The 27,985-nt window shown below is 40.0% G+C and overlaps 1 protein-coding gene across 5 annotated transcripts in view; it reads right to left on the bottom strand.

Annotated features, from left to right (window-relative positions):
* LOC117431311 (rho GTPase-activating protein 26-like) overlaps positions 1-27,985 on the bottom strand; it is a 61,390-nt gene that overhangs the window by 7,398 nt on the left and 26,007 nt on the right. For 3 of the 5 annotated variants that reach the window (XM_034052111.3, XM_034052113.3, XM_058996312.1), the window contains 20 exons: positions 26,643-26,738; positions 25,891-25,952; positions 25,185-25,256; positions 23,998-24,099; positions 22,346-22,456; positions 22,126-22,230; positions 21,330-21,459; positions 20,671-20,771; positions 20,093-20,187; positions 18,727-18,805; positions 17,945-17,981; positions 17,432-17,497; positions 17,098-17,172; positions 12,864-12,951; positions 12,562-12,620; positions 10,370-10,475; positions 8,920-9,079; positions 6,976-7,117; positions 6,449-6,608; positions 1,708-1,755 (listed from right to left, as the gene is read on the bottom strand). In XM_034052111.3, the coding sequence (XP_033908002.1) occupies positions 1,708-1,755; positions 6,449-6,608; positions 6,976-7,117; positions 8,920-9,079; positions 10,370-10,475; positions 12,562-12,620; positions 12,864-12,951; positions 17,098-17,172; positions 17,432-17,497; positions 17,945-17,981; positions 18,727-18,805; positions 20,093-20,187; positions 20,671-20,771; positions 21,330-21,459; positions 22,126-22,230; positions 22,346-22,456; positions 23,998-24,099; positions 25,185-25,256; positions 25,891-25,952; positions 26,643-26,738 (1,894 nt within the window). The remainder of the gene's footprint in view (positions 1-1,707; positions 1,756-6,448; positions 6,609-6,975; positions 7,118-8,919; positions 9,080-10,369; positions 10,476-12,561; positions 12,621-12,863; positions 12,952-17,097; positions 17,173-17,431; positions 17,498-17,944; positions 17,982-18,726; positions 18,806-20,092; positions 20,188-20,670; positions 20,772-21,329; positions 21,460-22,125; positions 22,231-22,345; positions 22,457-23,997; positions 24,100-25,184; positions 25,257-25,890; positions 25,953-26,642; positions 26,739-27,985) is intronic. The other 2 variants (XM_034052115.3, XM_034052112.3) reach the window with 1 other exon arrangement.

The following is a 27,985-nucleotide window of genomic DNA, read 5'->3' as shown; positions in this document are numbered from 1 at the left end:
AATATGCCGTCAGATCCTTTCTATGAAAGAGAATAGTGAGTGGTACAAGTGTGCCAACTACGGTAGTCTATTGAAACCCTGTACTGTTTGTACCAAATTCAGAGATCTAGAACAGGAAGGTATTTCTCATTTTATTGTGACGCCATTTGTTTATTATTATTATTATTATTATTATTATTATTATTATTATTATTATTATTATTATTATTTAATCGTGTTTTTGTTTATTTGTTGGCTTGAGGAAAATGTTAAATATAAATCTATGTTAAACACCTACTTAGTCAAATACCGGTTAACAGATATAAAATATAATAGAATATACACTGACTTGTGATGAGAACCAAGCACTGTGGAGACAAAGATGTGAAAACCAGTCTCATTTACCTTGTAGATTTAATTAAGGGTTAATTATTATCTTCTATCTGGTGGATTCCCACTACTGTAAATGTCTGCAAGTCTCAAAAAATATCCCAATAAAAAAGTCTGACAGGTAACGATAACTGTCACCATGGAAACATCAGTGAGCCTCCAAAGCAGGCTACCGTTAATGTTCTACCCCACTGCTTGGGAAAGTGCTTCTACCCATTAATTGTGTCTGAACAGGCCCTAATCCATGATAATCCAAGGAGTACTTCATATGGGGGTAAATGGATTCTATTAAAGTGTAATGGGAGATAAGATTTAAGGTCTTAAAAATCAGTTCTACTTAACAGATTTAAAAAAAAACAAAAACAAACACACACACACACCAGTCTGCAGCTTTGTTTGGAGACATTTTCAAAACATATATATTCAGTGTTAGGTGATGCGTAAAGGAGTGCTACTCCATTTTCTTACCTCTTATTAACAATATTTTTTTTTATTTCGGACAGCTAGACACATAACAATGAAGTCGTGGATTAGTGCGAAGCATGGTTAGGCAATATTTCTCCAGATTTTGTTCATTCTGTGGATTCTGAAGCTAAGATGCAGTATCCCTTTTTCTCAGTTTGGATCAGACTCTAAACACATCACATATTCAGCAGTGCGCAAAATTGCTTGCAGGCGGTAAACCCTAAGAATCGGTTTGTTTTCAACCCGTCACAAATTCACCAACCCCTACATAAACCCTGTTCTATATTCTGAATGCCTAGAACTGTTGATAGGTCAGTATGAAAATAGATCTCCATTTTAATTCTGGTGTTCTGACCAACTTACATTTTTGGGTGTTGAAATCCATTATAGAGCAGATGGCTTTTTCCTTTTAACCCATCGCGCCGCCACCATGTTGTTGATTCACCTGATTTGCCTGGTATGTCGCTTACCTCCAAGGCATTCGCTGCCCCAGAATCCCCAAATTTCACACTGCCTAAAATTCCATTGTGGAAAGCATTTCATTTAAGGCACACATGGCTTTTTTTGTAACTCCATGGATCCTTTATTATTATTTTGCATCCCCAACCTCAAAAATGGGATACTGAATCCTGAATTGAACTGTCTCTGAGCATCAACAAGAACCACTGCTCCCGCACACCAAATGCACATGCTTAACATCCACGTGAAGACAACATCCCACACCAGGGCTAGCTCGCTAGTGTTTGCAGTTACATTTCGGACACCACTGCCTATCAGACCCTGTGTTGGTGCTCAAGCTACGTGCTGTCCACCACCGTGCATAAAGCCACGAGGACTTTCCTTTAAAACAGCCCACAATTTCAGTACAGTCACCTCTTGAGGAATGCTGCTGAGAGCGTGGCGTAATTTGACCACAGAATCCTGGGAGGGAAGAAGATCAGAAAATGGCTATAAAAACACAGGTTAAAATCAGGCAGGTAATTTGTTCGTACCTTATAAGTTAATGTTCAAGCTTCTTACAGGTATCTTAAAATGGTCAGAAATGGCATCTAAATTGAATCCAGATGTTCAGATTCAAGCCCTTTGGTACAGTATTAATCAATCCAGGAATAATGAACTTTGGGGATGTTAACTAACTAGGGGTGGTCAATACAAGCAAATATTTTAGAGGATTGTTACTCTGAGGATTGTTACTCTTTCAAAAAGGTTTTTGTTGACTGCTAATGTGATTTTTGTATCACACATAATGTCACTGCTGAATAAAATCAGTAAATCTGAGCATTTTAATATTGAATGATTTGAAACATTTCCCAATCCTAACAGATATAACTATTTAATGACAAACACTGTGACATGCAAAGGGATGAAACGTTTCAAGGGCCCTTAAAATAATTTTAGCAGTATAGTAAAAAAGTCACACAATAGGTATTTTAAAATACATTCTTGGAAATGGTTGAACTTGAAAATCATTGACACTCTCAGGCAGGATAAGCTTTAAAATATCCCTGACATCACCAGTGAAGCCCCGCCCACCACAGGTCCAGTTCTCTTATTTTCTGAAGTTGGTGGTCTAAGTTTCTGACCTCACTGTTACTAGGAGACCAGAGAACTGCTGGCAGGAAACCAACCTTGGCATGATAAAGAGCAGAAATGTCATTACAGATCATTGAATAAACAGTGCCTGGCTCTATTAGCATCAAAAAAACTCTTCAATTATTAATATTGAGTTCCTGAAACTGAGGGAGCTGATATAATGAACCACGGAAGTACAGTGCATAGTGGATCAAGTCGTCCCCCCCCCTGCACAAACACACAACCAAGTTGCAAATGGCTACGAAGTTTAAATTGGGGAATTCTTGGATATTACTGTAGGTTGCCACATCAGCCCAACTCCCCCCTTTCATAGAGTTCCAAACAGATAAACAGAAATTATTTTTAGTTGGTAGGTAACAAGCAAGGCTGCCTCTCGCTAACAAACACGATTCTCACAAGTCTGTTTTTATTTTATTGTTGCTCTTTTGTTTTTTTTCAGTCATTACTGCTACCCAGTCGTTTTCCTGTCCTTGTCCGCTTCCTGTATCCACTGCAAGCTGCAGACGCACTCCATATTTATTTAAATAGATTTCTTTACTTTGCCTTTCAGTTCAGACATTTACCATTTCCTCTGCCAAAATGATCCCCAGTGGTTTTTATTGTACTTTGCTTTCAGTTTTTGGGAAACTTACTAGAATCTCAAGCTCTATCGGATTGTACGCATCTTTTTTTTTTTTTTTTTTTTTATGCAACAATACAAGATAGTTGTTGCTTGTCATCTACAGGATACTATATTTATCAATGTATATTTTGTAATATATTCACATACTAGATATATGCAGAAAACATTAGCTATTACAATTTGTTTTTCCAATATACTGCCATGTATTTTGTGAGTGGAGCTACACCGGAGCCCAAATTGCAAGTCTGACAGCTGGAATTTCATACCCCTACTAGGATGTGAAATCCCAGGACAGATGCACCCGATTTCCAACATGATGCCAAGCCAGAGAATCGGGTAACAGACAGAAGGGTACAGGAGGCAGCATGAACTTGTACTTGGTGGGAACACGTCCATGAGAAAAGCAACTGACCCTGCTTCAGGAGCCAGGGCTAAAAAGTGTAAAGCAGTCTCTGATTAAACCAAGTTACTCCGTAGCTTGAAAGAGAGGGGGGGCGATCCTGCAGCTAAAACCCGAAGACCTCTACCATCCACAAACAGAGCATCTCCACATCTTAGGAATACGAGATGATGTGGTGGCGCTGGTCTCCCCCGTTTGAATTCTCGTTGGATTTGAACCACATTTAAAAAGATTCAGGCGCTGGATGTTGTAATGCAAGGATCTCGGGTCAGAAGGGGACTCCGAACTTGCAGTGGTCTTGAATCCTACACTCAAGAACTCTCCTGGAAGATGTCACACCTTGTCTTTGCTTTAACTAGGAACCAAGAACAGGTATGAGCTGAACTTCAGTTACTGATCAACAGCAGGGTAGAGAAAACAACACTTCATTAGCCCTTGTATCGAGTTACCCTGACCCTGGTGTAACACTCGCTTTCCAGTAGCGCGGCTATCCACACCTATAAATAGGTAATCCGCATGACTTCTAACTGCTGCACAACGGGCGCTCAGTTGTGTACAAACGAGGACTTACCTGTGCTTGTCCATTCAAAGACACGGCATCTCAGACCACTGAGATCATAACGGAAACAATGCTAACGGAGAAAGGGACTTGATTATTGATTATTACACCGTGCAGCCAACAATGGACATTCCACGACAAGGAGAGGGAATGTTACAACCACCCCCCCCCATGTATTTCCATAAGGACGTCCTAGATTACTTCTGCCTGTTCTTAATCCTACTGGCTTACTTCTAATGCCTCTATCCCTGTAAACAAACATGGAATTATTCTCTGGATAGCTTTTCACTATGCACGGACCCTTGCATATTGCACTGAACAAAACATGCAGTAAACATTGCCCATCAACCCTCTGTGAGTAATCGCAACGTTGCGCTGGGTTTTTCTCAATGTCTACAATTAAATTATACACAGACTGACTTCTCACTACCAATCTGTCACTTCTTTATTGAATTGGACTCCGCTTTAGCATTCAGCACTGTGCCCTGAACGTGATTTGTAATTCATCAGCCCATTGCACAGCCAGATTAAATAAAACTGACCTAGAAGTGAGCTGTGTGACCACCTCTGGATTACAACTAAATACTCTAGTTACAGTCAGTTGACTGCTTGAGATGCATAGTGAAAAAGTATGAAAAAAAATACAAAAATCTAGCTTTTTTGCTCAAGTGCTGCAACTATGCTTTGTAGACTGCCTGAAAATTGAGGAATAGACAAAACGACCCCACTAGACCCGATGTTTAACATTCTTGTCTGCACTTTCAAGAGGATTGCGATTTAATATATAAAAAGGTCTGCAGTAATTCAATAACTTTGTGTAACAAATTCATGAGATGTTTTATTAAATTCGAGGGCACAGTTCCAAGACATATACATCATTAGTGTACCCAATCACCAACCAGACATTATCCATTATGAAATCATTTAAGAAATGTAGAAGAGTACATCTTATCATGTGGATAGACCTTATGCATAGAACATAAGACAATTCTAAAATCTGACCTACACAATAAGAGACAGCCTACACTCAACAAATTAACTTGTATAAAAGCAGGTGACCATGAGAAACGGCAATAACCTCAATAACGTGCGATAAAGAATGTCTTCACCAAGTTACAGACACACAGTTCTACACATTGAACTTAAAATTACGAAATAAAGAATACATTTCAAAACACCAAATATAGTCTTCATTGTTAATCTCACAAATGCTTTTTTTGTAACCGACACCTCACCAACATAATCCAAATCTAAATCTTTTCTATGATATCTGCAAGTTCCACAGCAGAGGTGAGACTAAGAGAACCAATGCAGGCACAGAATTACAGGCTTGGCTACACACTATGGACTTGCCCAGATAAAGACAGTGGTTTTAATGATTTGCTGTTGCTGCTGCTTCACAAGGCTCTATTGATTTTAGATAATTTCCTTTTTCAGAATTACATATAGGAGTTGCAAGACGAAATGAACACTGACATGCTCAGAAAACACTATACCAGCCCAATGATACAGGAACACTGAGATCCTTCAGCTGGAAATGGGAATCTTAAATCTAAATTTAACAACCATTATTATCTGACAAAAGGGTTTCAGACTGTGGGCGACAGCTGAAAAACTGCTGTGGCTCACTGAGAAATCGGTATCCTATTAAAAAAGGAGAAACATTTCTACTCAACAAGAAGCTATTAGGACCCTGCAGCCTTTATATGTGTTGATACTGCTAAAGAACACATTAGATCTTCTCAGGTGGGTTTTGTTAATGTCTCCGCTTTCAGGCTTTGCTTACATTTAATGCAATGGAAATAACAATTATGGAGTCCCCACACTCCACAACTGACACAGATCATGTCATGATTCAACTCAATGACATCTAAAATGCCCCAGAAGTAATTGGATGATACGCAGAGTAAAAGTTTATTTTCTGCAGCTTGTACCTACATTTACATCTATATCTATATTAACACACCCACAGAAAGTGCCCTATAAACCCTTAGCAAAATATTTCTACCTAGCCCTCCAGGTGGGGGGGGGGGAGATATCAGATTGGCTTTTTTTTTTTTTTTTTTTTTTTAAATTTCACTTGAGATTTTAGGCCTGCTGCTGAAAAGTACCTCCCATTACCGGCTCTCCATTTGAACCTTAATGTATTGTGCAAGTGTAATTTAAGGAATTATCTATCTAAACCACCAGGATAATAAAATGTAGAGGTTGCTTAGCAACACCAGTGGCAAATTTCCCCCGATTCCATCCAGAGTTCTGAGAATTCGGATTGGCTTTCATGCTGATCACTTTTAAATCAACCTATACTTCTGTTACAGTCAGGGCTTCAACACTGCATGTCATTTGGACAGAGGGAGCTCCTTCTGTAAAGGTAAAAACTGCAACCCTAGGTGAGTATACAGTACTAACACTATACTGTACTGTTTAACAGTGTACTCACAAAGAGTTAGGCCTGCTCTGTTTCGCCACCACTGTCTCCAGGTCAGAATCACTGCAGATCAGGCTGTTGAGGTTGGGCTGAGGAGTGCTGATGGAGTTCACAGAGATGTTGGTCAGGATGGACTCTGCACTGGAGTTCAAAACTCTGTTTCTCTTTTCCGCTGTAAGAAAAAAGGCCTTTTAGGTCTTTAACTAACACAGTAACTAACACTGAACACATTTAGGCATTACAATTTTTTTTTTTATTATATGACAGGTTTTATGGGGCTTCGTGATGTATCCCATCCTTATTTGCACAAACTTTCTGTAATAAGCAGACCATATTGTTTTTTGTTTTCAAAAGTTCTACTTTCAGTTTTTCAGTAACCCAGCGCTGAATTATGTTATACTCTGAATGCATTCAGATCAATGGGACACATTCATTAGGCATCCATTCGCAGGTTCACCTGCATAAGTTTGCTCCCTGACATGCATTTAGAATCCAGACTAAATACAGGCAGTCTTGTGGTAAGAGAGAGTGTTCCTCACGCTTGTCGATGGTGGGGGTGGTGTGGAACAGGGTGAGGGGTCTCTCGCTGCAGGAGGGGGGCTTGCATTCTGCGCTCCGCCGACGGGAGTTCAGCTGTGAATTCGGCTGCACCGCTGCAGACTCGGGCACGCTGTTAAAAATCTAAAAAAAATGCACAAATCAGCACCAACCGCAGCTTCGCAATCACAACCTGCACAAAGAGACCCAATTATCATTGCCCCATTATTGTAACACCTTGGACAGGTCTCCCCTGTGGGCAAATGTCCTATGTATTAGATTTATGGATGGCACAATGTTCTTACAATTTGCCCATCAGGGAAAAATACAAGCCCCAATATTAAAAGCATGCTCTCCAGCCACACTGAAAAGCAGTTCTAGAATCTGTACTGCATGTGATGTCTCAACCCTATGTTGAATTGCTGGAGTCCCAAATCTAATTACATATTCACAATGTGGCAAAGAGTTAACTTAGCAATCATTAGAAAACCATTTTTAAAACGCAGCAGCTTGAATCAAACTGGCTAGGGAAAAAAAAAAAAAAAAAACTGAAATCATGAAATGTTCTCATTAATAACTGGGTGAAACACAGAGTTCTACATCAGAGCAGAAGGCTGCAAAGACCACCAGGGTCACACAGCATTCTCAAGGGAGCCCCTGTTATCCATCACTTTGAAATACTCAAACCAGGCATTCTTCTAATGGAAAGGGTATACTTGCATTGGGATCCTCTCTTGACTCATATTTCTTTCATGGGAACTTCTGTACTGTGTTTACACGGTTCCACTTGGTGCTGTACATTTTTACAGACAGCTCCAGTAACAAACCAATCTTTAAATAACTCTCACTGGAAAAGACCAACAACCGTTGCATGGGGTATATGTATATACACTGCATGTAATTCCAGTATATGCAGTATTATAGTATTTCCACTCAACCATGACAATTAAAATAAACAGGCTGAGGAATTACAGGTAGCAGTTTTTAAAAAAAAAACTTCAGTTACAAATCATTTCATCATTTTCCATTACACAGGTATGAAAGTAATACATCCAGTCACAGCTGTAAACCTGAGCTATTGTATCAGAAGACCAATTTTACCTACATGTAATGATGGATGTGTGACTGAAGGCACCTTCACTATATCCCTGCTGCTGGGGGATTAATGAGCAAAATTATATTTTAGACAAGTCTGCCTTTGAATTTAACTGAATCACGCTAGGCATTCATTGCTGATTATATGTCAATATATGCATTAATCGTATGGTCTGTAAGGTTATTAGCCTCTGGTGCTGAGGACTCACACAGTTTACTGAGGGATTACAGAACCGCCTGTAGCTAATCACATTTTGAGACTAGTTTCTCAGATCACTGACATACTGACAATAAAAAAAAAACAAATCAGTTAATGTCTATGTCTCTTTTTCTCTAGCTCAAAATAGTCTCAAAACTAATTCATAAGGTTATTGTCGCTAATTAATTAAATAATAATGAAATAAGGGATAGCAGGTTGAAAGCTGATAGCATCAAACCATGTCCTGGTTTGGCCTAGTCTGCTATTGGCTTAACTGTATATTTGGGGGTTAGACAGAGGACACTATTTAATTTAGTCAGAGAATTTGTTTACATGGCGACTACAGTAAGCCGCTTGTCCCAAAGCTTTTGCTGGTAAGCACACTGGCACAGTCAGCTACAGCTCGTCCAGAGAAGGGCTTGGATGTGCCAAACTGTTCCCCTAAAATGTACTCTAACTGATGTGAATAGATTCCAAAATAGAGGTTCCCAACTCTGGCCCTCATGGTCTGATCTAGTCCAGGACTTTGTTCCAACCAAGTCCTAAATGCGTTTCCTGGTTCAACCCATGAATTAAGGACCTTGTGCGGAAAAAAATATCTGGGCTGGACTTCAACGGATCTGGAGGGCCATGCTGCTGTGCTGCTGCTCACCTTCTCGTGGTTCTCGATCAGGATCTCAACGACTATGTTCTGGAACTTAATGTCCATGATGGCCGCCACAGTCTCCTCCTGGGGCCGCAGCAAGGTTGGTCCAAACACCACCCCTAGGTTGGCCACTGTCATCAGGTTCTCCTGGTGATTGTTCGCCACACTGTAGAGAAGAGATACCCATGAGCCCTGGACTGGGGGGGAGGGGGGTGGTACAGTTCTAGACACACTACAGTATAGAATGCCACACTCGAAAGCCATAAAAACAAACACAATGTTCAAAGGATACAGCTGATACCACCAAACCAGCTGTAATAGTTCAGCAAACTTAGAGTGGATTCACTTTTCTTATCGATCACCAAGTAAACATGATGTGTTCTTCCTACATTTTCTGCATTGCATTTGTTATTGGGACATATTGTGGTTTTGCTGGGGGCACATGGTCTTCTGAAGCAAAACGGGGAAACTTTACTGTGGTCTTCACAGATTGAGCAGATCAAAAGATAGGAAGCTGCTTGCAGGCAGGGCTGAGCCCCAGACAGCAGACATACCACAACTCCTTCTCATCGGTGCGATCACAGTGCGAAGCCAGCTTCAGCTCAGCTGCTTCTCCACAGCTCTTGCAATAAAGAAGCAACAACAACAACAACGTTCCTGACACAGAGCCAGCTCTTGTTCTTTGGTGAAATATCGAGTCAGGAAACGCTCGTAAAAGTTTGCAAATGTATAATGTTCTTCTTCTCTGAGACTTCGTTATTGTCATTTTAAACAGGAGCGTCCACGGCATTTTACACACTATTAAAGACAATGCTGAACTTGCATGGATTGTCAGGTATGATTGTTTTACTAACCTTGGTAGATAAACAACCCTATTTAATAAATATTTTCCACTGTGTAGATCAATTGAATAAACCCTAGCGTTTCTCTTGCCCGAGTATACATTGGGAATTAAGGGACAATAATAACCAAGGCTTAATAACCACATTGTTTTACTTTCAAATCGCTTGGCCTTGGATAAAGCACGCCTTTAACAAAGTAGGCCCCGTTAATGCAAAGGCTTAATTTCAGAAGAAAATAAAACAACTCAGAACAATAATATAGCTGCTTCTTCCTCCAACCAAGTTACTTCCTGCTGTAGTCTTTTTATGTTACAATTTATAAATTCCTCAAAGCAAATGTACTAGTTTGCTGTTCCATCAAATGGGCCCCATTAGTTTGATGGGAAACACTTCCTCTATGCAGATATCCCACCCAACCTGAGCTTCACACTCCTCCACAGATAATAAACCTCCTTATTCTACTGATGTGTTTTAAATAGGCAGGTCAGTTGTCTTTAATTTGGGGACAACAAATACCAATATGAGATATGGAACCCCGACAGAGTTACAAAAGAAAGAAGCTACTCTGAATCAAGGCAGTGCAGGGATTATGGTTTGTTAGGTGCGATCGCTACTTTGCCAAGTGCTTCATAAGCAAGTCCAACATCTGTCTGTTCTTCTCAGGGAGTCTATGAATAATGCTGTGGATCTCCGAGATCCTGGCCTCTTGATTGTCCAGTTCTGAAAAGGAGATTAAAAAAGAAATATTTGTTTTGTTTGTTTTTTTAAAATCACTGTTACTGGAGGTTTTAATTCTATAAAAATATCATTTTTTTGACATGCATTTAAAAAAAAGAAAACCGCTAAGCATATATATACACAGACGTGCTCAAATTTGTTGGTACCCTTACAGCTCATTGAAATAATGCTTCATTCCTCCTGAAAAGTGATGAAATTAAAAGCTATTTTATCATGTATACTTGCATGCCTTTGGTATGTCATAGAATAAAGCAAAGAAGCTGTGAAAAAAGATGAATTATTGCTTATTCTACAAAGATATTCTAAAATGGCCTGGACACATTTGTTGGTACCCCTTAGAAAAGATAATAAATAATTGGCTTATAGTGATATTTCAAACTAATTCGTTTATTTAATTAGTATCACACATGTCTCCAATCTTGTAATCAGTCATTCAGCCTATTTAAATGGAGAAAAGTAGTCACTGTGCTGTTTGGTATCATTGTGTGCACCACACTGAACATGGACCAGAGAAAGCAAAGGAGAGAGTTGTCTGAGGAGATCAGAAAGAAAATAATAGACAAGCATGGTAAAGGTAAAGGCTACAAGACCATCTCCAAGCAGCTTGATGTTCCTGTGACAACAGTTGCAAATATTATTAAGTTTAAGGTCCATGGAACTGTAGCCAACCTCCCTGGGCGCGGCCGCAAGAGGAAAATCGACCCCAGAGTGAACAGAAGGATAGTGTGAATGGTAGAAAAAGAACCAAGGATAACTGCCAAAGAGATACAAGTTGAACTCCAAGGTGAAGGTACGTCAGTTTCTGATCGCACCATACGTCGCTTTTTGAGCGAAAGTGGGCTCCATGGAAGAAGACCCAGGAGGACTCCACTTTTGAAAGAAAAACATAAAAAAGCCAGACTGGAATTTGCTAAAATGCATATTGACAAGCCACAATCCTTCTGGGAGAATGTCCTTTGGACAGATGAGTCAAAACTGGAGCTTTTTGGCAAGTCACATCAGCTCTATGTTCACAGACGAAAAAATGAAGCTTTCAAAGAAAAGAACACCATACCTACAGTGAAACATGGAGGAGGCTCGGTTATGTTTTGGGGCTGCTTTGCTGCGCCTGGCACAGGGTGCCTTGAATCTGTGCAGGGCACAATGAAATCTCAAGACTATCAAGGCATTCTGGAGCGAAACGTACTGCCCAGTGTCAGAAAGCTCTGTTTCAGTCGCAGGTCATGGGTCCTCCAACAGGATAATGACCCAAAACACACAGGTAAAAGCACCCAAGAATGGATAAGAACAAAACATTGGACTATTCTGAAGTGGCCTTCTATGAGTCCTGATCTGAATCCTATCGAACATCTATGGAAAGAGCTGAAACTTGCAGTCTGGAGAAGGCACCCATCAAACCTGAGACAGCTGGAGCAGTTTGCTCAGGAAGAGTGGGTCAAACTACCTGTTAACAGGTGCAGAAGTCTCACTGAGAGCTACAGAAAATGTTTGATTGCAGTGATTGCCTCTAAAGGTTGTGCAACAAAATATTAGGTTAGCGGTCCCATCATTTTTGTCCATGCCATTTTCATTTGTTTTCTTATTTACAATATTATGTTGAATAAAAAATCAAAAGCAAAGTCTGATTTCTATTAAATATGGAATAAACAATGGTGGATGCCAATTACTTTTGTCAGTTTCAAGTTATTTCAGAGAAAATTGTGCATTCTTCGTTTTTTGTGGAGGGGTACCAACAAATTTGAGCACGTCTGTATATAAAGCCTGCAGTAGTTTAATCATAACAATAAATTCAGTCCTGACAAGATCCTGTGAGTCAACAATGAGGTCTTTATCTGGGTTCAATCTTTCAAATCGCACCAAATGTACCACAAGTATATTAGTCACGTACTTAGTTCAACTCATTCTCAGTAATAAAAAAGGCAGGGTTCAAGCAGGTTTCAATTATTTCTGGTTTTAAAACCAAAACAGCAAAGAAGTAAAATACAAATGTTGTGTTACAGTTGTAACAAATATGCACGCTTTCAGAAAGAAAATGCACAGAACTGTGATCACAACAAACAACCCTTACTGGCTGCTTTGATGAAGCTTCTTTGAAACTGGTATGTCATGAGAGGTCCAGGCAACATTCTGAAAGAAAAACAGGTTTTATATATAAAAAACAAACATTTACAAGATTATTTTGATTCTTTAAAAAATAAATCCATATTTTATCCAGCAGACGGTGGTAAGAATGTCATTATAGCATATATAATACAGTTATTGATAATACAGTTGTACTGTAAATTGCTTTCCTTTCATAGCTAAATGATGAGACAGTCGGTATTATAATAGCATTGCAAACCAATACCTTCTTTCCTTTTTAACTCTTACCTTAGATAGTGCTTCAGCGCACTGGTCACTGTTTTAATCTCCCATTCCGCGGCGCTGTCCACATCCACTTCTGGTGATGTTTTGGAATCTAAAGAGAGATGGATATAAAATAAATTTTAGAGGACGGTCATTTTAAAAAAATGGTTTTGGACCACTTTGTTCAAGAGCTTCATCATTTTTGTTATGGAAAAGCAGAAAAAGGTTGCAGGTTTCATATTGGGTTCATGCACCAATATTATATATCTTTTTAGCCTTCCCAACTTCTCACAATAAAACTGGAGGAGGCCAGGATGGAGGTGCATTGGTGGAGCTGTGCACCTTTTCAGGACCTGGCTGAAGCCCTCGCCATCCCCTTTCATCTTTACATTTAAAAAATCAACACACAATTATATATACACATATGCACACACACAGCTGTGCAAAAATCTTAGACATGTTGCATTTTTCTACTCATTATGAGCATCAACAATTTACTCAAAGCCAGCCACTAGTGTTTTCTACTATTATAACAACCTTGACTTGCGTAAAGAAGGAAAAACATTGAGTGAAATAGCTGGTATCTGAAGCATAATCAACAAGTACAGAGAAATATCATCTGTAATTGACAAACCCAGGACTGGAAGAAGCTGTCTAACAAGGGTGAGCAATACTTGAAGATAATATCCTTAAGGAATAGAAAGAAGACAAGCGTTGAATTGACAACAGAACTGGCAGAAGTCACCTAACAAGAACAAAATACACATGCAAGTTACTCATAAGGCTTTGCTGTGGATGTGTGTTCTGTTCATCTGCCAGTTACACAGACACATTCATAACTACTGTGTTCAACTACTGAGCCACTATTATCTATCGCTCAAAGGGCAAGCATCCCTCGTCCGCTTGGAATTCAAATGGCGAAGAAAATCCCAATCTATATATAACATACCTGCAGAATGAACAGGACGCTGTATTTGAAACCAAGAAACGTTCTGATTTGCTACCGTCTCTTCCCACTTGGTTACTTCAATCTCCAAATCGTTTAGGCTGGGGTGACAGGTTGATTCAAGTGTGATGAGGAGATTTCTCCCAGCGGAACACAAATTCACGCTCTACTTCATGCTGACATACATTTGTAATGAAGACTGGTCTAGTTGAAGAGATTCTAGATGGCTTGAGGCTACCAGGGAATCGAATATATAGACCGGATTCTGCCGAGTCAACTCCCATATTTGAACTATCGCCCCACCCCCTTTTAGCTGAATGTAAATTTTTCACCATTTCTAATAACCATGTGGAAAAAAAAAAAAATAACGCCTGAGATTTCAAATCCCTTCGCTTCAAGTGAGTAGAACAAGCTGTGCAGTACAGTAGTTGCTCTGTGCATTGATTGAATAAATTGTTAGCACTTTTCGTTACACACACACACACACAGGCAATGTATCACTTCCAGTGATACCTTTCCTAAGATTTTATTTCATTTACTTTGCCTTCAGACACTAAATTCTCAGTTACATAAAGCACAGACTGCTAGTGCTAACCCAAGAAACAAAATCAGCTTGCCTTCTGGGCCACACCCAATATCTGGTACCAATTAATACTGATGGAGGGAAGTTCAGCTGGTCAATACACAAGTGCTTGATGTTCAACAGGTAGTAGGATTGGCTCTGGACCTGATTTTTAAGGCATACATGTGGAAGTATTACAACATCTCTCTCATGCCAACACACAGGGAGTGCTTATGCTTGGCAAGCTAGATAATTATCCTCATTTCCCCATGACAACAAGGAGACAAAGACCCTGGAGCTACCTTGCACTGTATACACAACACTGCTTCCCTGGGAACAGGGCCTCTTTGGAAATGGGAATTCTGCTCTGTAGGGCTAGCCCGAGGAAAACAAAATACACTATTACCACAGGACATTAGCTCATTATTAAAAAGAAAGAATTGACAAACATGCTGGCACAATTTAACAAACAGGCTTTTAAAAACGGAAATGTTGCTTCCCCACTTCACAAGAAGAGCTGCAGCCCAGTGGTCTGCTCATAGCTGTAATTATTCTGGTGCAGGAAACTTCTGGAAGATTGGAAGTTGAATGTGGGCAGCGCAGTCCCAACGGACAGTCCTGGCTTGGCTTTGACAGAGTCTAAAGCAACTGATCACCAAGTAGACAAAACAAAGGCTGGCACGCTGTTATTTCTACCTCAGTTGTTTTGAGTTAATATTGGCCAAGCGTTACACTAATTTTGCCTCACTGTTTAACAACTACCAGAAATATTCACGTCCAATAGCCTAGATGTTCACCTAGACACCAGGATGAAACAGGTCCACACCAAGGTAATTTAACATGCGACTGGCGTGTTACGGTTTAAAGAAATAGTAACAAAAAACACAACCTTAAAAAGGAGTAATAACCAAGGCTTCAAAATCCATCTTAACTATTGATTAGCAACATCTTCACTAGTCTGTTATTGTGCAGAAGATCATATTATTTTGCTTATTTCACTTTAAGAATATTAATATTTTCTTAGATGCACACTGTAGGATTTAGAGTTTTAAATAAGATGTTGTGTTTTTAAACTTTAACAGCCTTGTTTGAAATGACAGCTCTTTCACTCAACACGTTTTCTAGAACGTGCCTGAATAGATCTCCTCTGAATTAAAGGCATGTTGCCTTTCAGTCTTTCTCCATGGGCTCCAGCTCCCTAATGAATGCAAAAGCTCTCTGGGCTTCAACTCAGCTGCAATCTCTTGTTATTTTGGAATAAATTACCTGTATACTTGTATTTGTTATATAAAAAAAAAAATGAGTGAGTATCTGCTTGTGCATATAAAAAAAATAATCATATATATATATATATTATATATATATATATATATATACACACACACACACACACACACACACACGCGTATGTATATATCCTGTAACTGTTAACCAGAGACCACAGGGTTACTGTAGGCAACCAAGAAGGCACTGAATTGCAGTAAGAGTCTAAATTGTTCTAGAAGGATACATGACCATTCCTCAACAACCAGTAGTTGGGAGTGAAAATCTGCAGCTAAGTCTATTCTCCACAATGTCCACATTTTAAATGATCCTTTGTGAAGCATCTGTAATCTAAGCAGTCTTGGGTATACAGTAGATGACCCACCTATAGTTCTATGGTCCCTCTATGAAAGTCAGGCACCCTAAAGTTCATATTTAAAATTGCAGGCTCCACGAAGGTTGTTGGTGGTCTGCAGTTGAAAATGCTAAGGGCTAGCCTGGTTAACACAATACAGTACAGGGCATGCGAACAGACATCCTTTCCCCAAAAAGCTGCTAACCTGACTATCGCAAAACGACATGTGCCGAATTTGAACTGCCCCACAGCCCCCTTGACCATTAAGACACTGCCAAAGCTATTTCTGCGTTTGGACTAAATTACTTTAAAAAGGGCAACACTGGAGGGTGCAGGAGGAGCATGCCAGTTTAAATCTTTTAACCCGCTGACCCCTGCCATCACTACAAAAATGAACCATGAACCACAGAATAAAAACAAAATGGCTGTCAGCAAACACGATTTGGACTTCACCTCCCTGAATCTGTCGACGTGCTGCACGGTAACCAGTAGAAACAACAGCAGCACAGGGACCCAGGCTGGCTCTGGTTATGTGGATGCAAACCCATTTCATTATTGTTAAGCTTTCTCAGCTCACAACATATCATACAATGTGCGTTACCTCACCCCAGGGGACTCGACTTTGTAAATAAATGATTAACTTTTATTATCATGACCTTGTAATGCACAAGATGTACTATGAAAAAAACCACTGATCACATTTCCTGTTCTGAAGGAACTGGAGACCCAGATTACAGTCAGTCCTCTCATTGCAAACTGGATTCAAAATGGGTTTGCATACACCACTAGCTTGCAAGTTATTTGACTGTATTTTATACTGTATAATAACCAAGAAGAATAGCGCTATTATTAACAAACCCCTAGTCTTTTTAGATTCAAGTTCACAGCACATCCCAACATTTCAGTATGCTTAACGTAACTCTGTCAAGGGAAACTGTGTTTGGAGAAAAACAGTGGAGGTACTTAATACAGAACAGTAAACAACTCTCATCTATGTAAACCTACTAATGTGTTTGTGATGTCATTTACTACACAGTTAATGAGTTAGTGTACTAGTCCTTTTTTTATTGAACCCTTCAGACACCATGGTATTATTGCACTCAGGTACACTGTATGTGTGTGGCATAGTTACCCATCAGCAAGCCCAGCAGCTTCTGCACTCTGGAGCTGACACCAGCTATTCTGTACAGTCCTTGCTCGTTGATTCCTGTTGGGTTAAAACATAACCTGTTAGATATATTATTTCTAGCAAGTCTTTTTTTTTTTTTTTTTTATAAATTAAAAGGCACTCATATTTCAAATGTACATAACTGCATTGTGAATATCCCATCTGAATACTCATGGCATGTGTGTTATGAAAAGTTGCACTGGCCTCAGTTTGAGCACACCGACGACCAAACATAATGGTTTCTTGCAAGTATATCATCCCAAAAAAATCAGACAAAAAAAAAAAAAATTGACATTACCTCTTGTCTCCACAGCATGGATGAATTTCTTTATAATATTAAAGCCGATGCTATCCAACTGAGCAGCTGAAACAAAAAGCACAGCCTCATTATCACCTACAAAAGGAAGAATAGTTTCTCTAAAGTGCCATCATTATCCAGTTTGTATGCTAAATACAATTCTCCAAGGCTGTACCAGAAACATGTGGCACAGAAGATAGCTTTAGGAAAACCACTGTTCTACAAAGAAGGGTTCTGCAAAAAAAACATCTCCCAGTCAAATCTACTGTAGGTCACTGCTTGCTGAATCAATACAAAGCATTGAATGACAAGCTAAAGAACCCTAACCCTAACCTGGACTATACGATGGTAAGCACTGTGGTTTCATAACACGGGTTGTGTCGGGGGACGAGCTAATACCAGTCCCAAGCAGCCTGTTACAAGGTGTAATTACACAAAGCTGGGAACTCTGTTAGCAATCCTAGACCACCACTGGTGTTACTCTTAATACACATCCTTAGAGAGTGTACTTACTGCCTTCACTCTGATTGTCTCTGTTCAAGTTGTAAACCTGCAAATGAAAAAAATAAAGATTGTAAAGTACTTTGCAGATCAATCTAATGGGAAGCATTAACCTTATATTAATGAGCGCATGCTTTTGGGCAGCATTAGATAGGGCCATGATGTTGGCTTTGCCAGCCCAGGCCTCACACTGCACTTCTTTCTGGGTGAATGCGTCCTTGCTCACAGACTCGTGAGATGGAACGGCACGCTCATCATACGATTTTATTACCACTGAACAAGAGGTTTTGCTCAAAAGGCCAAGAAGTGGAAGACGTAGTGAAAAGATGCCGTTTACTAAAACTTAGGTTAAAAATACATTTAAATTGATCCGATAGTAGTTTTTAGAAGGAGCCCAGAAGTGTCCACAACATCGTCACTGCCATAGGGAAGTGAACTGGAGTTTGCAAAGGGAGATTGGATCCATGTACTAAACTGTAGAATGGACACCGTCATCAAGCTACTCAGTTCAAAAGTAAATGAGGCCCTAAAACGTATGAAGTCCAGCTGCACACATGAATTACCAGAGCCACACCTGTTCTTCTTGTAGTCCCACTTTCACCACAATTTGAATTCAAAAGCATATTTAATCCCACTGGTACCAACCCTTACTCTTATTACACCTCCGGTTCCACTAAATCAAAATCGAATGAATGCTCCCTCGAAGGGGAAGGTTGGTTACAGTGGTGCAGACGTTATCAGTGGAAGATATCTTATGTCACAAACAGGGTCCTGTTCCTTATCTAGCAACTTACCGGCTCTCTACCATCCATAGCTTCCATCCAGAGTCTCCGGTCTTCTTCTGAGAGAGCCTGCATGGTGATCACTCCAGGCCTGGAATCAAAACACAATACTGGGGTTTCAGGACGCTCGTATACACCTTCTTCCTCAAGCCAGAATACCTTACCAGTCATCCAGAAAAGAGGTTTGCAGACCTAATTGAAAGATGCCCATTACTGTAGTTTTCTTAGCACAAGCCCCAGGAACTCCCTGCAACCTGGTGGAATGAGTCACACTGTGGAACAACAGCATCTACCTATGAAGTGCAGCTGACACTGATGATCCCCGCTGTGCACGAGAGCAAATGCTGAAACCTTTAATACCATACTGCTGTGCCGAGCGGTCTTATAGAGAAAGCACACCAAGCAGGAGAAAGGAGGCCTCCACACAGAAGCTGAGAGTGAGCAGTCCATAACTAAATGAGATGAGTAACGGTAATGTATTACAGCACAGCACAGCCCAGCCCCTGCGCAGGTGGATTTGAGGAGCTGTTCAAGATGCATCTTTGCATTCCTGACTGCGGCTTAGAGGCGAGAATCAAGCAGGAGACACCTGTCAATCTCCATGAAAACTGGCAAGATCACATGCAGAGAGATCAGATTCTATTCTACAGGGGAGACGTTTTAATCATGCTCCGGTTTCCCAAAATAACAGCTGGGATCTACAATTTCAACCCCAGTCGCCGCTTTCCTTTCTACTGCACATTTAAGATGTGGCAACAGCCCAGCGAAAGCCATTGATTAATTCTGGGAAATCATTTCAAACTGCTCCTGTTTCCTGGCACACTGCAGGTGGGCAAGCCTTTTCACTATAGGCAGCTTATCCTTCTGGGGAGCATGTGAAGTACAGCACATTGTTTTCTTCCTCAATACTCTATTGATCAAACAGGTTTAGAAACTGCTTTACTAATTCCATATTCAGCCTTCAGAAGAGTCAACTTCCCTGTTGGCAAACAAAGCTGAGCCACACCTTCTGTGGCGTTACTGCTGTCTGAAGTGTGTTCGCTATTAAAATAGTGGCCTGCGTTTGTATCTCGTTCATAGCTATAAAATAGGTGGCATCAGTTCTTACAGCCTAAAAAAAGAGGATATATATATATATATGCATAAACAGGATTTATACATATTGAAATAATGTACTTCAAAAAGCATTGTGGTAATTTCTCTAAATTCACCTATTCAGTAATTAATGTTAAATGGATGTGCCCTGACAAGTGCCAGCGTTTAGCTCCAACCAGTGGGCTTACTGGGTGGTTGCAGTACTGTAGCTGTTGGATCCCAATGAGAGCAAATTTGACTCAACACTGCCACCTTGTGACAAACACTGCTTCCTGCCACTCACCGATCCACTGCCTCCACATCAAAGCAGAACCTTTTCTCAATGGAGTCGGACTTCCTGCGAGTGCAGGACTTCAAAATGAACGTTTCTTCTTCTCCCTGTGAACATTAAACAATGATCAATGGAGCTGCTCAGTTCTCACTGCAATACCCATTCTACTTCAGCACACGTCTACATTAGCTTAAATCATTCAAAGTTAACACAGCAAAAACCTGGACTGTTCACGGCCATCAAGAACTGGATTGTAGAGCCATTTTGCTGCCTTTTTATTGATTATATTGTTGTGGTAGTGGTGTTGCAGTCAAGGTTTAACAAAGAAACCAAAGTCTGCACCAAAGCTAAGCTCTCCTGATGCCCAACCTGCTGCTCATTGTCTTTTCCCTAAACCAACTCCCCAGAACAAAGCAGCTGGCTTTGAAATGTTTCCAATCCAAACCGCTAGTGCATGAAACTGGCCCTCTATTTGAAGAAAACGTTTCTGAAGCGCTCTTATGCAAATCATATACTTGGGTGACACTTCCAAGTCTTTCTCTGTTCAATATCCAATACCCGTCAGAAGAAACAACTACATGAATACTCACCACTTTCCCTCCAGATTTCTGATCAAACAGCACTATAGTGACCCGCTTGGGCTCTCTTTGGTAAGTGCAGTAATGCTTCACCCACGTGGACACAAAGGAACCTGTCGAGGGAATATAGGAAAAGCGCTAGACTGGGCTCAGCTTGTAGGCTATACAGAGGCATGGAGGGCATCTGAAATCTCTGTCAAAACCTACACGTCAAACCTGCTCTCACTACCAAGGTACTTCTGGTCTGTCCAGAAGTATGGATGAAAAGATCTGTAATTCGCTTTTACAGTCTCCACTTCAAAGTCTGCTGTTACTACAGTTATTAGGCAGTTTATATATCAAAATTTACTGTTATGTACAGGTAGTGTTATCCATAAATCCATATATACAGACATCAATTTTATTAGCTTCTTTAGTATTTTTACATGTATGAAAGTTAACATGTTCTACATACTTGGATTCATGGTGTACAGTGATTATAAACAGGCAGTCTTTCTTTAAAGGGGGTCTTTAACCTGGTACACCGAGAGAGTGAACTAACATCATAAGGAGATATTGCGAGAGGAATCAATAGAAAAAAGAAACAGGAGAACAGAAGAGCTGAAAGGAAGATATGTGGAGGGCCAGGGAGGCCAGTGGAGCAGAGCGAGTGTGAAAGATACAATACGCACGCTTCTCCTGCACAAACAGGTAGCCCTGCATGGTGTGGGGGCTGATGGTCTTGTGTTCATCTGGGTTCTCCTTCATCTTCTTCATCAGGCACTCCACCTCCGACCTCGTCCCCTCAAAACGATTCCTGGTCTGTCAAGAGGAAAACCACCACCGCACTAGTATCACTCTGCTACACCACGACTCTTCACAGCGTAGAAGTTATACTGGGTATGCGGAGATGTACAAGGCAGCAAGATTGTTTACACAACCAGAAAAAAAGTCAACATGAGTCCCACACCTGTGCCTGCACAAGAAAACTAATGTCTTATACTGCGAGTCACTAGCCTGGGTTTGGAATCCTACTTCACTCATTTTACATTATTAGTTCAGAAGAAACTTCTGACAAAGGTTACATACTGTAGGTGGTCAAACAAATACAAAATGTTTATTAGCAGGGAAAATATCTGGAATGAGGAACAAGGAACTTAAAATGCCCCAAATTCCCAAATGACAACATTAATACATAGAAAAAGAAGAACAGCACAACGCTGTTACTGAGCTATTCCCAGATTCTAGCCGGCAGCTTTTATTTAATGCACCCATGGCTTGAGTGTTATTCTCGAACCAACTGAAGCAAAGCAAGCTTATCTGAAAGAACAGGTACACACTGCCAAATGGAGCATTCAGTGTGCCGAACAATATAAAGCCCCAACGTGACAATTTCCACAAGCTGTTTTCAAAAGAATACTCCAGAAAAGACTGGGTGAATGACATTGCATTTCCTTTCCTACAATACGTCCAGTATGTGACACTTACATTTTGGATGCTGATGGTTAACTCAGTCTTGAAGTGGCTAAAGTCCTTTGCCAGTTCATAGCCATGGTGATAAAACGTAAAGAGCCCTTGCAGGAAAGCCAGCAACTACAAGAACAAAGAGACACAGTTATCTGTGCTACCCTGACAGGGTGCAAAGGTTCAGCAGCAATACAGTGAATAATGAGAATAATCTTTTATAAAAATGTAACAGGATACCTACAGGCTCAACAAACTCAAACATCTTCCTCTCCTGAACCTCCTGCACTTTGAACACGTACTCCAGAGACACTTCGTAGAAATGCTGACGGACGTGATCCACCTGAGTGTCTGCCTGCAATGGGAATAAACACATTGAATGGATACCTGTCACTAAACTCAGAAGGCTTCAGCTTGTCCAGAACACAGCTGCCAGACTGCTTTCTCATACTCATCGTTCTCAGCATATTACTCCAGTGTTCAGTTCCTCACATTGGTTACCAGTGAGCTACCGAATTGATTTTAAAGTTGCTGTTTTAACTTAGACGGTCCTTCATGGATTAGGCTTTATCCCATCTCCAAGAACTGCTAACTCTGTATATCCCGGCTCGTTCTTTGAGATCAGAAAATACAGAACCTTTAGTTGTTCCAAAAAATTGTTTTAAATCAACTGGAGCTGTAGTTTTCTGCTGTTGTGCAGCTTGGTTCTGGTTGACATTAGGCAGGAGGAAACACTGGATTATTTGAAGTCTACACTGAAAACATTTTTTTAATGTGCTTTTATATAATTGGTTGTAACTGGAGTATATATAGGGCGATTAGAAAGTAAGTTTACCACATCAACGCACCATATCATTGACATGGTAAACCTCCTTTCTAATCACCCTCTACGTACGTACGTATGTACGTACGTATGTATGTATGTATGTATGTATGTATGTGTACACACACACACACACACAAGCCATTTTGTTTTGTTTTTAATTTTGTATCGCGCTCTGGGATGCCATGGTGTGTTGACTGGGCCCGAGCCACACCCGAGATTTCTCATTCTTGCAGCTAGAAAATGAAAATTCCTGTAGCATTTGCTGTCTAAATATTATCTTTCCTTTGTTTTACTATACTAAACTGACAGAACTTTTGTGTGTGTGTGTGTGTGTGTGTGTTGCAACAAGCAGGATAAAGGCATTTTGAAATGTCATTTCATTAGCTAGCCCCTCAATACCACTCTGTATCCATCAACTTTCACTCAATAAAGCCCTGTTGTAGTTTTGTACCAAGCTTCGTACTCACGCCAAGTCCTTAACTCATTGGAACCCCAGGGAGGCCATGTATGACTCAGAGTGCATCAGGGAGGGAAAAGTCAAGTGCTATTGTAGGACAATTAGCGTTCGAGTCTAGGCTTGGTTCTGTTTTGTTTTTTTGTTTTTTTTCCATACCCTAACACAGTATATCAATTTATTTTTTGATACATCTAAAATAAACCCAGTTTAGATTACTGAAAGTCATAGTATAATAGCGTGGGTAAGGAAATCCAAAAGGGATTTAGTCTGCATTCAGAAGTGGACAGAAATGTGTCAAATCAAATGTAATGTTAATAAAGGTAACGTTTTGCTTGCCATTCACAGACATGTGGGATACAAATACCAAACACCAAAGACTGTGCTGTCTAGCTGACTCAACGCAGGCAGGGACTAGACAGTGTGGGGAGGCTATAAAAAAAAGCAAACAAAATGCTTGGCATTTAGTTTTGATAAGGTTGTTTAAAGCACTTGAGACTGGATTTACTGTAATCAAATTCAACTAGGTCAACAAAGTTAGTTCTCAGTTGCACAGAGACACATTAAAATGCAACACCACGATAAAGCAGGGATACTTGGGAGGACGCGACCTCACCTCAAGGAGGTGCGATTCTTTTTTCTTGGAAGACAGGTTTAGGTGCTTCTCCAAGACGCTGCAGTATTTTTCTGTTTCCTTGTCATACTTTTTTCTTGCTTCCTGAAGAGGAGACAGAAAGTGGAAAGAGGCGTTAAAATGATAACGTGTTGAGAAGTTCCAGCAGAGAGTGTAAACCTGAGTGCAGTTACCAGGCAGTGGAACAACACCCTTCAAGAATGCTTCATTTACAGAATGGAATAGAAACTTTATGTTGCACCTCAAACCACCTACAGAACGCCTGCACCCTTTTCAGGCTCCTTTCTAGAGCATATGGATTTCACTATAGAAGAGACGAAGCAAAAAAAAAGCAGCCATTTTGTCATTTCTTATAAAAGAATAATAAAATCATATTTCATGTTAACAGTTGCAATGCTCTGTCTTTCCAAAAGGTGGTGATGTTGCTTTAGATCTACTGCACCGTTTGTTCAGACCAATACACTGGGCACATTTTTCATTTAATTTGTATTCCTGATATAGCCCCATTAAAATTGACTAAATTTAATTTAATAATGAATGTGACTTTGCATTAGAAAATGTGGTATCTTCAAACTGAAATACTGTAACCCTCTTCATAATATTGCATTAACTTATGCAAGTTTTGCAATCTTATAAATTACTGCTATACTACGCAATACATCATGCACGGTATAATTGATCCATACTATTGAATGTACAAATAGCTGTGCTGTAATGCTAGATACGGGAGGTATCTAGCATTAGATAATTGCTAATATTTTATAGTTGTTGCTTGGTTCTGAACATACAAATCTGAAAAGAAATGGGTGTTACGGTGGGGTATTACTGTAAGTGATCTGAATTGTGACACACTTGAAGCTGGCTTTCCAATCTTCCCCCTTTATTCCTCCTCAACCAGAAGGAGGCACTGTCGAGTAAGGAATTCTGTCAAAAAGTGTAATGTTTTTATTTACGTTCCTGTTTGTATTCAAGGTAATTTGCATCATGAAGATGCCTCCCTTACAAAACACACTGTATTATTACTGCAGTAAACAGCAGTACCTTCGACACATGAATGGTTATTTTAAATGAAATGCATTAGCACTGTGTAAGTACTGTAGGTATTTTGCAGTATTGCTGACATGTAATATAACCACCAGCACACAGAAGCCCCAATGGAAGCAGTTTACCTTCGCCGCTCCAATCTGCTCCTTGCGGAACCGCTCTAGAGGTGTGATCAACACATCACTGGCATTCTCAATCTGAAAAACATTTTATAAAAACGACAGTAAAACTGCTTGGGAGCCACAATCACAAGCAGGTCATATTAGACATGAAGGCATGGCATTGCTGCCTTATGAAGGATATAAAAAGCAAAGCCCATTAGATGCTATTACCATATTCACACCCCATGCCACCAACGTTTCCATTTATATGCTGTCGTTTAACTCCACATGTGGAACGTTTGTGCAGCTAGAAAAGACTCTGCTGCAGTTTGGCGGCGATTCGTTTTCTTAAAAAGCATTTAGCGTTGTGAATGTCATCATAAAAGTTTTTTTTTTTTTAAACACAACAGAAACCTACCCAAACGAAGCCAGCGGTTACTAAGTCCTCAACTATTTTTCTGCAACACTGACAGATTTGGAGGTCCACCCTCCCCTTCTCATTATGAAGGCATGATTATGTCCCAGGAAACACCAGCTAGTCTCTTAAGCTCTGAATGGAGAATGAACCCTGACAAATCTGGACTATTAGTGAGTGTTCTCAGCAGTGTGGGGACTCCCTCAGAAGTCATAATGGACCAGGCCTCCGAGCGTCTGTTTCTGCAGTGCACTGTTCTGTTTCATACTGTATTTTATAAGCTTTGGTCACAATGCCTTGGCATCCCTAACTCACCATCCGTGTCCTCTCGTCTTCCAGATTCTTTAACACCCCTGCAAACTCCTGCAGCGACCTCGCTACGGGGGAGAAAGAGAACAGCAACAGCTTCATTAGAGACAGTTTACAAATCAAGGGTAACACAACACCACCAGAAAGTGCAGCATCGTTTACATCAATGTAGGGGAATGCTGACGCACACTGTATCATTCACCAGCTGGAATGTTAAACATTAAACCAGCTCTTTTATATTTTAGCGGTCCATGAGGGAAAGTCATTCTGCATGACAGTACAGCGCAGTTCCAGTACTATTTGGTTTTCTTATGATGCTGGAATGTTACAATGTGCACTGCAGTAAGGGGGAGGAGCAGTCCTGTACTAAAGTAGGAGGGCTTGAAGAGTAAGTGATGCAAATTATAATTCCACTGAATTAACACAGGGAATCCAGTGGGATCTCCATACTAATATTATTACATTTCTTACCTATTTAATATCCCTTCATCTGTGTTCTTGATCATTATATATTGCTATTGCTTAGACCACCATTTAACCACTGAGAAAGCTGGATTCCTGAGGGTGTTTTTTACACATCACCACGCAGGGTGTGCAACTATAATTTTTGCATCCTCTGTCTGCTACTGTGGTAACTTTGAGTTTCAAATGGGAAATCTCTATGTACATTTATTGTATGTATGTGAGAATAAAAATCCTAAAGACATGAATGTTTAGATTGGGGACAAAAAAATAAAAGCTAAAAAGAAGTTGCTTACCAATACATATTTCATCATCAGTCTCTGCATCTCCTATACACTGAAACTTGAATTCATTTAGAGATTCAGCGAACTTTCTCTTCGCTGATGACATATCTGAAAGAAAGAAAAAAAAAAAACATTTTAATACAGGTTTCAGGATACGGCAACATCTTCAGCTTCTGGGCTCTTAAATATACATGCAAATAATGCTGTAGTAATGCTAATTACTGAAGGCAAGAAGAGTGCATAACCTTTAAAAGCAGATACAGCAATTACGAGCTGGTCATTTACTGTAGGCAGGTCAGCTAATTGAAAAGAAATGTCTAGGATTATTAATCGCTAATAACTGGTTAAAGCTTAAAAGCGTAAGAAGATTATCTGAAAAACAGTCCTGGTTATTAATCGAAGGGCTGGATAAATCCTCTCCTAGCTTTTCATGTACTCTCACAGATGGGAGTATATCTCAATTAAATTAAAATAAAATAAATAAAAAGTCAAAAGAAATTGTCTGAAATTCAAACAAACAGGCTACAAGTTACAAAAGTTAGCTCAGTTGTGTAATGTGTCAGAGGTTGAATGCAGGTGGTGAAATACTGCAGCACCTTCGGGACTCTTGAAATCTGGAGAATGATGAGATGTAGAACCTGCCTACAAGAATTGAAGAGAGTGCCTCCCAAAAACAGACCCCGATCTACAGCAATAACGAATGCACCTCAGCAATGTCACACTAGAAACATTCTGTATTAATCATTTTGAAAACCTGCAGTTATACAGATGTATTCTGTAGGCAGCTCGCACATATGGTTTAAACAGTCCTTAAATATACAGAACTCTAGGTTTGGGGCAATTAAGCAGAACTCATTTCTATTAGCAGGAGGGAAGTCTGTTTGTGTTTCTGCCTCAGTTAAAAAAGAAAACAACTGCAGCACAGTCTCCCCACAATATATCATGCATTTGCATTTTAAAAATCGGCACTACATTATGCAATTTCAATAGGCACAGTGGAAATGCCCAGAAAAAAAGGAGGACTTCAAACCCTCCATATGATTTGTAATTCTGTTACATTTCAATGCTGTGCACCACTCTTGCTGTAGTGCTATTAAAAATAAAACAGCAAGCACAATTTCTGTTGTATGTCCCCAAGATGAGAACATGAATGATCTTAAAGCCTTAAATTCCCAGTGTAAGTTTACACCAATTTGTGAATGCTTCATAAGAGACTGGCTTGGCACTGACCCTGGAGTTTAAAGATGAAAACATACAGGGAAGAGGGCCATCAATCCATCCTGCCACTCTGAAATCGACACCCACTCTATACATCCTGAATTTATAATTAAATGGCCGCCTTCAGAAATCAATTA

The sequence above is a fragment of the Acipenser ruthenus genome, chromosome 22 (genome assembly GCF_902713425.1).
Source record: "Acipenser ruthenus chromosome 22, fAciRut3.2 maternal haplotype, whole genome shotgun sequence".
NCBI classification, from domain to species: Eukaryota; Metazoa; Chordata; class Actinopteri; order Acipenseriformes; family Acipenseridae; genus Acipenser; species Acipenser ruthenus.
This window is presented reverse-complemented; position numbering and strand designations above follow the sequence as displayed.